This window comes from Argopecten irradians, chromosome 7 (genome assembly GCF_041381155.1).
Source record: "Argopecten irradians isolate NY chromosome 7, Ai_NY, whole genome shotgun sequence".
Lineage (NCBI taxonomy): Eukaryota > Metazoa > Mollusca > Bivalvia > Pectinida > Pectinidae > Argopecten > Argopecten irradians.
This window is the reverse complement of record NC_091140.1, coordinates 27,409,034-27,423,400: the sequence shown is the minus strand read 5'-3', so window position 1 is coordinate 27,423,400 and position 14,367 is coordinate 27,409,034. Positions and strand designations below refer to the sequence as shown.

Here is a 14,367-nt window from a genome sequence, read left to right as displayed (position 1 = left end):
GACTTACCTCATTAAGAGAATGTTTGATCAATCTCCAGGTTATAGTGTTAGACTTACCTCATTAAGAGAATGTTTGATCAATCTCCAGGTCTCCTCATTAAGAGAATGTTTTTCAATCCAGGTTATAGTGTTAGACTTACCTCATTAAGAGAATGTTTGATCAATCTCCAGGTTATAGTGTTAGACTTACCTCATTAAGAGAATGTTTGATCAATCTCCAGGTTATAGTGTTAGACTTACCTCATTAAGAGAATGTTTGATCAATCTCCAGGTTATAGTGTTAGACTTACCTCATTAAGAGAATGTTTGATCAATCTCCAGGTTATAGTGTTAGACTTACCTCATTAAGAGAATGTTTGATAATTGTTAACTTACTCATTAAGAGTGTTTGTTCAATCTCCAGGTTATAGTGTTAGACTTACCTCATTAAGAGAATGTTTGTTCAATCTCCAGGTTATAGTGTTAGACTTACCTCATTAAGAGAATGTTTGTCAATCTCCAGGTTATAGTGTTAGATTGACCTCATTAAGTGAATGTTTGATCAATCTCCAGGTTATAGTGTTAGACTTACCTCATTAAGAGAATGTTTGATCAATCTCCAGGTTATAGTGTTAGACTTACCTCATTAAGAGAATGTTTGATCAATCTCCAGGTTATAGTGTTAGACTTACCTCATTAAGAGAATGTTTTTCAATCCAGGTTATAGTGTTAGACTTACCTCATTAAGAGAATGTTTGTTCTCACTGAGCGGGTGTTTGTCTATGTATTTCCTCTCCCCATACTTTTTCTCCAGATGTTGTTTTCGCTGAGCTGGTTCCATGTCCTTGTTAAAACAAGCCTTGGCACGTAAATGCTTTTCCCAGAAAAGATTAGCATTGTAGTTTCCAATCTGTTTCATCATCTGTAAAAAACATCACACTTTCATCAAGGGAGAGGTACATTTAATTTCTGATCATTTTTATCATCTACAAAGGGAGATGTATATCTTATTTCTGACCAGTTTTATCATCTACAAAGGGAGAGGTATATCTTATTTCTGACCAGTTTTATCATCTACAAAGGGAGAGGTATATCTTATTTCTGACCAGTTTTATCATCTACAAAGGGAGAGATATATCTTATTTCTGACCAGTTTTATCATCTACAAAGGGAGAGGATATCTTATTTCTGACCAGTTTTATCACCTACAAAGGGAGAGGTATATCTAATTTCTGACCAGTTTTGTCATCTACAAAGGGAGAGATATATCTTATTTCTGACCAGTTTTATCATCTACAAAGGGAGAGGTATATCTTATTTCTGACCAGTTTTATCATCTACAAAGGGAGAGGTATATCTTATTTCTGACCAGTTTTATCATCTACAAAGGGAGAGATATATCTTATTTCTGACCAGTTTTATCATCTACAAAGGGAGAGATATATCTTATTTCTGACCAGTTTTATCATCTACAAAGGGAGAGGTATATTTTATTTCTGACCAGTTTTATCATCTACAAAGGGAGAGGATATTTATTTCTACAGTATTTCTGACCAGTTTTATCATCTACAAAGGGAAAAGGTATATCTTATTTCTGACCAGTTTTATCATCTACAAAGGGAGAGGTATATCTTATTTCTGACCAGTTTTATCATCTACAAAGGGAGAGGTATATCTTATTTCTGACCAGTTTTATCATCTACAAAGGGAGAGGTATATCTTATTTCTGACCAGTTTTATCATCTACAAAGGGAGAGGTATATCTTATTTCTGACCAGTTCTATCATCTACTGACCAGTTTTATCATCTACAAAGGGAGAGGTATATCTTATTTCTGACCAGTTTTATATCTACAAAGGGAGAGGTTATCTTATTTCTGACCAGTATTACATCTCAAGGGAGGTATATCTTATTTTGACCAGTTTATCATCTACAAAGGGAGAGGTATATCTTATTTCTGACCAGTTTTATCATCTACAAAGGGAGAGGAATATTTTATTTCTGACCAGTATTATCATCTACAAAGGGAGAGATATATCTTATTTCTGACCAGTTCTATCATCTACAAAGGGAGAGGTATATCTTATTTCTGACCAGTTTTATCATCTACAAAGGGAGAGGAATATCTTATTTCTGACCAGTTTTATCATCTACAAAGGGAGAGGTATATATCTTATTTCTGACCAGTTTTATCATCTACAAAGGGAGAGGTATATCTTATTTCTGACCAGTTTTATCATCTACAAAGGGAGAGGTATATCTTATTTCTGACCAGTTTTATCATCTACAAAGGGAGAGGTATATCTTATTTCTGACCAGTTTTATCATCTACAAAGGGAGAGGTATATCTTATTTCTGACCAGTTTTATCATCTACAAAGGGAGAGGTATATCTTATTTCTGACCAGTTTTATCATCTACAAAGGGAGAGGTATATCTTATTTCTGACCAGTTTTATCATCTACAAAGGGAGAGGTATATCTTATTTCTGACCAGTTTTATCATCTACAAAGGGAGAGGTATATCTTATTTCTGACCAGTTTTATCATCTACAAAGGGAGAGGTATATCATTCTGACCATTTTATCATCTACAAAGGGAGAGGTATATCTTATTTCTGACCAGTTTTATCATCTACAAAGGGAGAGTATATCTTATTTCTGACCAGTTTTATCATCTACAAAGGGAGAGTATATCTTATTTCTGACCAGTTTTATCATCTACAAAGGGAGAGGTATATCTTATTTCTGACCAGTTTTATCATCTACAAAGGGAGAGATATATCTTATTTCTGACCAGTTATCTTATTTCTGACCAGTTTTATCATCTACAAAGGGAGAGGTATATCTTATTTCTGACCAGTTTTATCATCTACAAAGGGAGAGGTATATCTTATTTCTGACCAGTTTTATCATCTACAAAGGGAGAGGTATATCTTATTTCTGACCAGTTTTATCATCTACAAAGGGAGAGGTATATCTTATTTCTGACCAGTTTTATCATCTACAAAGGGAGAGATATATCTTATTTCTGACCAGTTTTATCATCTACAAAGGGAGAGATATATCTTATTTCTGACCAGTTTTATCATCTACAAAGGGAGAGATATATCTTATTTCTGACCAGTTTTATCATCTACAAAGGGAGAGGTATATCTTATTTCTGACCAGTTTTATCATCTACAAAGGGAGAGGTATATCTTATTTCTGACCAGTTTTATCATCTACAAAGGGAGAGGTATATCTTATTTCTGACAGTTTTATCATCTACAAAGGGAGAGATATATCTTATTTCTGACCAGTTTTCATTACAAAGGGAGAGTATATCTTATTTCGACCAGTTTTTCATCTACAAAGGGAGAGGTATATCTTATTTCTGACCAGTTTTATCATCTACAAAGGGAGAGGTATATCTTATTTCTGACCAGTTTTATCATCTACAAAGGGAGAGGTATATCTTATTTCTGACCAGTTTTATCATCTACAAAGGGAGAGGTATATCTTATTTCTAACCAGTTTTATCATCTACAAAGATCTGAACAACCTTTCCAATAGTAGTGAATTTTCATATGATTTTTTTACTTAAACATGTTTTCATGCAGGATTTTTTGACATGATTTTAATCGATCATCAAAATTTCAGACCTATATAATTCAAAACCATAGATTATGATTATTTTATTTTTAATTGGCACTTCTTTTCTCAACTCTCTTCTTGTATGTTAAAATACTGTGACTCACTGAACTAAACCCTGGCCATTTCAGATCTGTACATTGTTAATACAGTATATTCCTCTGATGTAACACTTACCTCTATAAGACTGGGTGACCATACCGACGTGTCCATTCGTAGTGACCGAACCTTAGACACATTCAAGTCAAACTTCCGATGAATACCTAATGGGAAAACAACAAACAGTCATTTTTGAAATCTTTAAGCAATGTGCCATAAGTAACAATGTGAGAACACATCACTGACAAGTGGACAAAAATAGATTTGGATAATATAAAATTTGGTTTTTGGAAAATGAGTAACAGCGGTTATACATGTATATATGTTATTTTCATGTATGTGAAAGTGTCAAACTCAAATAAAGTGAAGGTCATGAGAGAACTACAGAATAATCAAACAACCTAATTACTGTATGTCAATATTATAGTTATGGATACATGTTTGTCCATGGCGTCACACAACTAGGACAATCGAAAATAAGGTTACAGTTTTTTATTTTGTAAAGATTGCAAAGGATCCATTTTCATTACACAGAAAATTCTGTTATTCTTACAGGGTAGAATATTTACCTGCACACTGTTTACACAACACGGTGCCCATATTGATGGAGGCCCAGTGAGGATCTGTAATACAACATATTAGCTTTAATGAGCGAGAACCAATACAGACCAGAGTACAATCGTTACAAAACATATCGAAAATGGTTCAATATACCACTACCTGATCTGAAACCATTTCACCTAAAATGTCCCCCAAAAAGAATTATTTCCACTAAGTAGATATTCTGCTTTTTCATTATTGCCCTAATTTCTATTTCTATATGTCTTTGCAATCATCATGTATCTACTGGTCCATCACAAAGGTATTTCATTAAACTTTGAAGTCTCTTTTGGGTAAAACAGAAGACAGCAAGATATAAAGTAAAACATACCTGGAGCACTACAGTCAGCACACTCGTGATTACTGGGATTCTCTCGGATCTGGTCCAAAATCTGGCAAACAAAAATCAGGTCTTAAATATTCCTGTCCATAATTCTTTTTTTTTTCTTAACCACTTGTTTTGGGTTTTTTTAAGGGAGGGGAGTGTATCATGTCTACAGCTTTTTCTGAAGGGGAGGGGGTTGTACTCAGCAGTCAAAAATTATTTCTTTTGCTTTACTTGTGTGAGAGTCGATTCTTTCTTAATATGGACAATCTGATACTTAAACAGACTTACCGTATTATCCCCTAAAGCATCTGCTATTGACTCTTCCATTGCCATTCTCCACATCACACAATCCTCATACGACTCAAACGCCAACCTGAAGTATTAATTACAATACATGTATTTCATGCCTATATGTGGACATTGTATAATGAGGATTCAGTGTTATTTTTTGGCAATTTTCAAAATTTTTCCTGGGAAGGCTATCAATTTCATAAACAATGATGGTACTTTTCATCTCAACAAATAGTTTAACGAAATCTCACAAATTTATTTATTTTTGCCCGAGCCCAGGTTTTTACTAGTTCCACTGCTATGTCCCTTTACTTACACAAACTGGGTGTAATGTGTAGCTAGCCGTAACTTGTTCCTTGGTATCTCCTTTACACTGGCAAGCTTCATTTCTATTTCGTGGATTGGGGACGCAATCTTAAAATCCTGAAAACAAATTAAATCAGAATAAAAAATTACTCAGCAAATCCAAAGCCGGTAGTTTACAATCCATATCTTGAGGCCTTTAACTGTTCAAAGAATGAGTTTCTATAAATACCACTACAGTATACACTTGAAATGTAAATACACACAGAGAAAAGGACTCAGGTACCATCTAGTATTTGGGTAATTTATAATTTGACATTATATTAATCACCTCCGGTCTGTTGTAGTAACACATACGACCATCCTTCAGCACCACATGCAGATTTCGTCGGTACCTCTCAAACCGAATAGACCCCTAAAACAGAAATGATTACTCCAGTATATAGTCCACCTGAATCAACAAACAAAATTGTATTTATAGACAGGTGATGTGCCTCTTAAAGGTCATATGTGCCATAACTGGGCGAAAAATTTGACATGTTACTTTTTCTTCAGGATCCAATTGAAAAATATAAGATATAATATATAAAGCTTTACTTTTTCTTCAGGATCCAATTGAAAAATATAAGATATAATAAATAAAGCTATGAAAATCATTGAAATGGACAGATCAACATGTATGATACCTTTTCAACATTATTTATAACACAGAATGTATGCACTGAAACAATCCTGATTTTTATGCTTCATATATGTTTAGATGTAAGATGTTAAGATGTTCAATCAGGCCTTGATCGTCGCTGATTTCTTCGTTTGACACCTTCTGATAATTAAGTCTCACTTTACCTGTTTGTCCGGATGATTCATGTCTCCACCTTCCAGGCAGGCCTCCGCTGCTGGCTGTAAAACATATTACACGCTAATTAATGTCTAATTCACATGTTAATTAATGTCTACTTCACACACTAATTAATGTCTATTTCACACGTTAAGTAATGTCTTATTTACACACTAATTAATGTCTAATTCACACACTAATTAATGTCTAATTCACACGCTAATTAATGTCTAATTCACACGCTAATTAATGTCTATTTCACACGTTAAGTAAGGTCTAATTCACACACTAATTAATGTCTAATTCACACGCTAATTAATGTCTAATTCACACGCTAATTAATGTCTATTTCACACGTTAAGTAATGTCTTATTTACACACTAATTAATGTCTTATTCACACGCTAATTAATGTCTAATTCACACGCTAATTAATGTCTAATTCACACACTAATTAATGTCTTATTCACACACTAATTAATGTCTAATTCACACACTAATTAATGTCTAATTCACACACTAATTAATGTCTAATTCACACACTAATTAATGTCTAATTCACATGCTAATTAATATCTTGCAGGTACAAATGTACTTGTAAATATATTGAAAACTCCTTGAAGAAAAAATAAAAATCAAGTGTTTTATTGATAATGAAACTTGTATTTTTGATCGTGAAGAGATCTTTTAAAAGTTAAAATGGATGTCCCAGAGGTGTTATACCTTTCTAATGATGGCGTTCATCAAACAGTTACACCAAAGGGTAGAGTCATCTGGAAAAATTCAAACATCAAAACCAGCTGACAGTGTGTTGTGAATATGATAAAGATAGGATTATCTGATACTGCAAACATGAGTATAATCTTGAGTGCTTAATGTTGCAGTTTGCATATGGAAACCTTTTGTGATGTTATTATTTTCATGACAAATACACTTCTTCACTTTTTAAAGATGCTCCACCGCCGACATAGCATAAATGATATTCATTATTTGAACAATAATTGGTGTATTATCGTGTATATATATGTCTAATTAACACAAAAAATAATATAAAATTATTTATTTTGCCTTTGGTGCATGCGCAATCAGTACTTCATTCCATATAGGATATAGTGCCACAGAATTTTTTCGGGATGCAATTAATTATTTTTCATAATTTTAACTTGAAGTAAAATTAGATGCTCATACTTTCCAATGTTGGTAATGGTGTAAAATAAGTAACTTTTGTAATTGAAGAAAAATACTAAATCGTCTTCTCCTGTTTTTGATAGTGAAAAAATACCATTTGTCGGCGGAGGAGCATCTTTAAACCATTGTTATATATATTTGCCCTGATGTAAAATTTCACAATGACAGTAATTTCAATGGGGTTTTTTTCTTTGATTTCATCAAAAATACTAGAACACTATCCTTTGGCTCAGATATGTTCAAAATACCTCAATCCATTATCATGGCAGAGAATTTGTCAGAAATATGACCTTACCTAGCATCTCCCCAGATATATAACCTTACCTAGTGTATCTGAAGCAAACTGAAATGTTCGGTTCTTAGTCTCCACATTGAACTTGAATTTAGTAGTGTCACTAGCCTGAAAAAATATATAATTATCAAAATTATAGAAATCTTTTATAGTTGAATATGTAACATTACAGTAAACTCCACTTTTCACAAAGTCGATATAGTACCAAAGTTTGAAATCCCCTGCCATGCCTCTAATATACACTTATATAAGTTATATCCCTGTATTTATGACATCACTATGCATGACATATTTAACCTCTGTGACCTTGAATGAAGAGCAAGGTAATTCATAACTTAGCAGTCCTTTATTCCATCAGGTTTTGGACCTTATAACCAGTGTCTTGATCTAGGGGTTTTGGTTCATTAAAAGTCATATACTTAACCTTTTTTTGGTCCTTGTGACATTAAAAGAGGTTCAAGACATTTATTTAAACAAAACTGGGAGCCACTTCATCTCAAGATAAGTATTCTCTATAGGGTTATTTGACTTCTTACCTTAACCAGTGACTTTATCTCTATTATACAGGTAACAGGTATAATTCTTTTGGAAACCTGGCTCTACAAATAAAAAATGTTATATATATATATAAATGAAATTAGAATATACTTTCTTCAGACTAAAAGTAAAAATAAAGTTACAAGATTAATGAGGAAATTCATCCATGTTATTGTTATAGTAGCCTTCACAACTGCTTTAAAGTGTTCATCACCAACAGATTACCTGAGAAAGTCAGTGTTCAATGGAATATGTTTAATTACCTGGTATTGTATCAATAAAAGAATATAATGTCATACTATTTATTAGCAGAATGAAAGTGTACAGTGACAGAGACTATGTACCACATCCTACCTTTGCATTGGAATAATAGCGGACAGACTTGCCATCAAACACAACCCATCTTCTTCTCCAGCCTTTGTTACCTTTTTGTCTGTAAACAAAACAGATTAAAACTTACCAATGAACAAGAGATCCCAGAGGGATCTTGACGCCCACCAAACAATGATCTACATTTGACAACGGAAAGAGGGATCTTTTCTTTGCTTTTCGAACTTTAACTACATAATACATATGAAATCTGAGAAAGATCTTTTAAGTACTTTCTGAGATATATAGTAGTAACAAACTTCAATTATCAAACTCCAAGATGGCTAACTGTAGGCCATTTTGTTGACCGATCGGTCCCAAAATGCAATATGGTCCTAGGGGAACCTGCATTTGAAATTTGAGACAGATCCCTTCAGTACTTTCTGAGAAATACTGGTACCAAACTTCAATAATCAAAATCCAAGGCGGCCTGTGAGCCATTTTGTTGACTGATCGGTCCCAAAATGCAATAGCACAACTACGTGTTAACCCCTAGGGGAACCTGCACATGAAATTTGAGACACTGATAGCTTCAGTACTTTCTGAGAAATAGCGGTAACAAACTTCATTCATCAAAATCCACGATGGCGGCTTGCCAGCCATCTTGTCTACCAATCGGTCCAAAAATACAATATATTTCACAACTAAGGACCTAGGAGAACCTGCTTATGAAATTTGAAACAGATCCCTTCAGTACTTTCTGAGAAATTGCTGTAACAAGAATTGTTAACGAATGGAAGGACTGATGGAAGGACGGACAGAACGGATGGACCACAGACAAAAGGCGATTTGAATATCCCACCATCTGATGATGGTTGGCTAAAAATCACACAGGTGAAAAACAGACTTAAATTGTGTAACAACAACAACTTGTAAAGTCATGCTCTTCACAACACACAAAACAAAATATCTGCTATAAAAGATGGAATTCAAAGGTACCTAGATAGTGTCTGTGTAACATCCAGATCTGTTCTGGGTATTATAATACAATCATAGGAAGATTTGATTTTATCAACAGCTGACCAGATTTATTGATCACGTAAGATACAATCAAGGGACAAAACTCCAGTAAAATGGACAACTATACTGAACCCTGACCATAGAAACACACGAGCAAGTAATGTAAAAATATGTGTGAAGTATATAATACATATCAAGAAAATGTTTGTGTTTATGATCGCACAAAATGAAGAAAGTAGATAAAGGGCCATAACTCCAAAAATATTGATGGAACTAAGTAGAGGTACAGTAAAGCTGGCTACAATTTAACAGACCAAAACGTAAAGCACTGGAAAACAAGGTTAGGTAAATCAGAATACTTTTACAGTCAGCAGATTATACTGAAGTCAGATTTTACTGTAAAATAAATGTACAGTTTTCATCGTCAGGATTTTATTCAGATTTTATAAACTATAACCAAACAATAAAGCCAGCTATGCTTATCTGACTTCTCACTTTCCTAGATAAAGCTAACTTAATGTTTATATTTGTCCATCTTCCTACGGCAAGAGATAAGAAAAAATATCCTGATCATAAATACACAACACATAGGTAATATTGCTTCCTCTTCCTGGTCCATTTCACTATGAGATAGTCCAGGGGTGTAGAGATCGTAAGTGATCGGAAGCCCTGGAGTATCGAGAATGGGTCCATATATCTACAGCTCGTAAGTGATAATAGCAGGTAGGTAAATACAGGTATCAACAACAATAACATATTCATAAAGGATTGAACAAAGAGTTCATAAAATGACACAGCATGGAATCAGAAACTACCACTCTCTACCATGTAGGGCCGCAGTGGTAACATATTACCACAAGCCCTCCACCTCTGGGTAGCAAGTTTGAATCCCATGTGGGGCTGTTTCCAGGTACTGACCACTCGATGGTGGTTTTTGTCAAGGTACTCTGACTTTCCTCCTTCTATAAACCTGACATTTCCTTACATGACATTGACTGTTGATAGGACTTATTATCAACATTACCATTGTGAAGATGTAGCCACATAACTCCCGGGAATTCCAGTTTATAGGTTAAATGGTTTGGTTTGTTTTTACCTGTACAGTACATTTTTGTTTATTACCTAACAGGTGTAAAATGATGTTTTATCTACATAATGTAACTCACCCTCCCTGCTTGTACAGGTAACCTGTCCGTTCACCTTTGTTTTGCTGAAAAGAACAGAAAAATAAAATATCGAAATCAAATGTCAATTTCAAAAACTTAAAGGAAAATTTTTTAGTACCAATACCTTTCAAGAACATTAATCAGATTTACAAAACAAACCCACTTTTAAAGCTAGATATCATATATAGGCGCTATAGGGAAACAAGATGCCAAAAACAATATGAACTGCATGGATTATAACTAGAAATCAGTCAGAGGCATTAATCATTAACATATAGTAAAATTACAGTTACATGGATTTTATCAATGACTACTATTTGTTTATTACAAAACTCCTACTCCACAGTATTCAAACAATACCAGGTCATATCAATGCCATTTCAAGCATAAACCTTAAAATATTTGTTGAATTTTACGTGAACATATTAATTGACAATCCTTTTGATGACAATTGCAAGTTCTACACATAAAAAGCAATCTGGCCACTTTATATATATAGAGGACTTTAGTGGAAGGAATATAGAATAGAATGTGTGTGCTATCTATATAAGTAAAGGATGATCAGTGATGTCAAAATCTACATCTATACAAAGTATCACATAAATAATGAAAAAAATATCAAATATAAAGCCTTGAACGTACATTACATATGTGAATTAGTGCCAGTGGTGTTACTAATTAGCCTCATGAAAAGCAGAATTTAAACAGTTAGTCCTGGTGACTTGTTTGATTTCGGAAGGATAAAACAATAATGAAGGTTATACAGAATGAAAGTTATATCTAACACATAAGATCCAAAAGCGATGTGGGTAAAGTACAATTTGACGTCGATTAGTCTCACCTTCTGGTACCAATAGCTATGATGTCATCATTTGACATAATTTTGTGATGTCATAATCACCGGAAGATGGGACTATATAATCAAAGGTAAATCATACTTTACCCATGTCATTTTGGGTCTTTAATTAGGTTACCCGGGTAACGTTTTTTTTTTCAAATTATGTTAAACATTCGTAAATAAGAACTAAGATGAAGGGTCTATGTGATATATTTAGGGTTTAATACGAAATGAATCATACATATATATGTATTACTAAAGAGATGTATCAGAATGTTATTATCAATAGTGTTGGTTGTGATATGTAATGCTTACCACTTAAGTATGAGTTCATGATCGCTTATGTACGCACAGTTCAAAAATGTGGTGACCACAACTTGACTACCTAAGCAGACAGCTAGTGATGGGGGGATTATCAAAAAAAATCGAAAATTAGTCTAAAAAAACTAAAACCAATCACCGATTAAAAAATTGTAATACCAATTAATCAGAATATTTTGAAAGTGGTCCTAAATCTTCAGATTTGTGTCACAAAACTTTCGTTTACCATTGACATTCCGATTATCGATTATGAAAATGAACCAATCCCCATCACTAATTTGATACAGCATAGGTATCTGGTTATGACTTTAATCATAAATGGTGCTCTTACAGGCACTATTCCATTTACCTGCAACCCAGATTGCACTTATCGAGTATATCTCCAATAACAATCAAACAATCCTTTAATTGTTAAATATTAGATATACCTTTCATGTACATAGTGATATCTCAATCCTTATAAAAGACATGACTGGTGAGCATGAAGCTTCCTGAGTGCTATATTCAGCCAGTCTTTCAAAAAGGATGGTCCATATTAAAGAGGCTCCACTGCTGACAGAGCATAAACCATACTTATCATTTGAACAATAATTTGTGTTTAATCGTGTATTTATGTCTATTTAACACAAAAACATATTACAAAATGATTTATTTTGCATTCGGTGCATGAACAGTACTTCATTCCATATAGGACATAGTGCCACAAAATTTTTTCAGGATGCAATTAATTATTTTTAATATATTTATCTTGAACTAAGATTAGAAGCTCAAACTTTTCAATGGTGGTAATGGTGTAAAGTAAGTAACTTTTTTAACTGAACAAAAATACTAATTTGTCTGCTTCTGTATTTGATAGAGAAAAAATTATATTTGTCAGCAGTGGAACATCATTAATGCAATTAAAAAAAATTTTTTTTGTAAATTACTGGAATTAACTATTTAGCAAAAATAAGCTGCTTTTACATTTTCCAATGTTATCAACTACCATGTAAATTAGGAGGACATTATTATCACCATGTTACATAATCTGAAATGTCACCGAAACAAGACAAAAGCACTGAAGACATGATATGTATAATACACTTGAGTACAGATATATTAATTACTGGTACAAAAAGCTTTTGTATCCTTGATACATACATGCAGTATTTCATCATCCGAGACTATAGATATAGGTCTCTGAAATATTCACACAAGTCATCAAATATAGCTGTAATACTGGAATTTCTACAGTTTCATAAAACACACATGTACGCACAATATTCCTGTTCGAAATAGAGTGTATATGTATACTTTATAACCATAAATTCATATGATTACATTGTACTTTGAAATGTTATAATTTTTAATAATTATTTATTTCAATTCATTTATTATATTAAGGATTAATAAAACAAACAAATGTCACAAAATTGAGAACTATTATAAACACAATTATTATTTTTTTGTAGATGTCTAATTCAAATTTGGCATACAGAATTTTGAAATTTAAATGAATTTAATTCATTCACATTGTTTTTACTTTGTTGTTCACTTTTTGTTTTCAAAACTGTTTAAAAATCAAAAAAGATTTTTTTAAATCTTAAACACAAGTACTTTAGAGCAGATCCTAATTAATGACGTTTGAAAATCAAAATTAATGATACACAAAAGACATCAGACTATACAAGTTAGACACTAATCTACAATATACCATCACTATAGCATTATTTACTTGTATAGAGCCTTTATCAGTGTGACTTACCGACACAGGACTTGACTGTACTATAACCGGTATCGTCCTTTCATTCATTGCTTCAGGTTCGTCCAAATCAGACATAGACTCGTCAGTACTTTGGTCATCTTCGGAAAAAATATCAAAATATACCAAGACTGTTTTACATAGAATTCTCATCATAAAACAAAATTTGTAACCATAGCTGAGTAATAGGTAAAAATTTTTTATCATATTTCTTAAATTTCAAGTGAAAATGAATTTTTTTAAGGAGGCATCACATTGATAAATAGAATCTTAAAAGTTTAAGATTTTGGCTGGTCAATATGATGCTTGCCGAGTGTTCACAGCCAAAATCTTATAAAAGACCCATGCTTAATTGTGCTTGCCCCATAAATTAATGAGAAATAATAAAATTTTGTTGTTAATGAGTATTATCATTGTTCCATCATCAAAGAAACATCCTAATGCATCAAAATTAATGACATCATCAACAATATTAATGGATGCCACATGTACTGATAACATAGCATCATTGTCTAATTTGTGTGAACTGTACGTTTTTAAACCCAAATTAGAAAACCTAGATAGATCATTAGTATTGTGATGTTTCCCCTAACATCCACAGGATACGTATGCTGGAAAGAGATAATTTATAATAATTGATTATAATGTAGCAGGACCAACAATGTCACAGGGTGATGCAAGATATCATATAGCCATGGTTTACTCCAGAACATTAATATCCACCACACACTGTAAGAACTTTACGAACCAACTGAACAGTCAAACCTTCTTATCTCAAAAGTCTGTATTTACATGAATGTTTTCTCAATCTCCCAAGCGTGAGAATACTATAATTTTGAAAAGTTAAGCTGGGTCTCCCAATGATCAGTTAATTGGTGATACTAAGAA

General features: G+C 33.0%; 1 protein-coding gene across 1 annotated transcript in view; it reads right to left on the bottom strand.

Moving 5' to 3' along the window:
* LOC138328021 (arf-GAP with Rho-GAP domain, ANK repeat and PH domain-containing protein 1-like) overlaps positions 1-14,367 on the bottom strand; it is a 95,088-nt gene that overhangs the window by 62,692 nt on the left and 18,029 nt on the right. The window contains exons 3-17 of the mRNA XM_069274596.1: positions 13,483-13,580; positions 12,879-12,917; positions 10,580-10,623; positions 8,439-8,517; positions 8,084-8,146; positions 7,580-7,655; positions 6,791-6,840; positions 6,077-6,130; positions 5,562-5,645; positions 5,244-5,350; positions 4,925-5,009; positions 4,640-4,700; positions 4,278-4,331; positions 3,787-3,872; positions 719-901 (exon numbers count right to left, since the gene is read on the bottom strand). Of these exons, the coding sequence (XP_069130697.1) occupies positions 719-901; positions 3,787-3,872; positions 4,278-4,331; positions 4,640-4,700; positions 4,925-5,009; positions 5,244-5,350; positions 5,562-5,645; positions 6,077-6,130; positions 6,791-6,840; positions 7,580-7,655; positions 8,084-8,146; positions 8,439-8,517; positions 10,580-10,623; positions 12,879-12,917; positions 13,483-13,580 (1,163 nt within the window). The remainder of the gene's footprint in view (positions 1-718; positions 902-3,786; positions 3,873-4,277; positions 4,332-4,639; positions 4,701-4,924; positions 5,010-5,243; positions 5,351-5,561; positions 5,646-6,076; positions 6,131-6,790; positions 6,841-7,579; positions 7,656-8,083; positions 8,147-8,438; positions 8,518-10,579; positions 10,624-12,878; positions 12,918-13,482; positions 13,581-14,367) is intronic.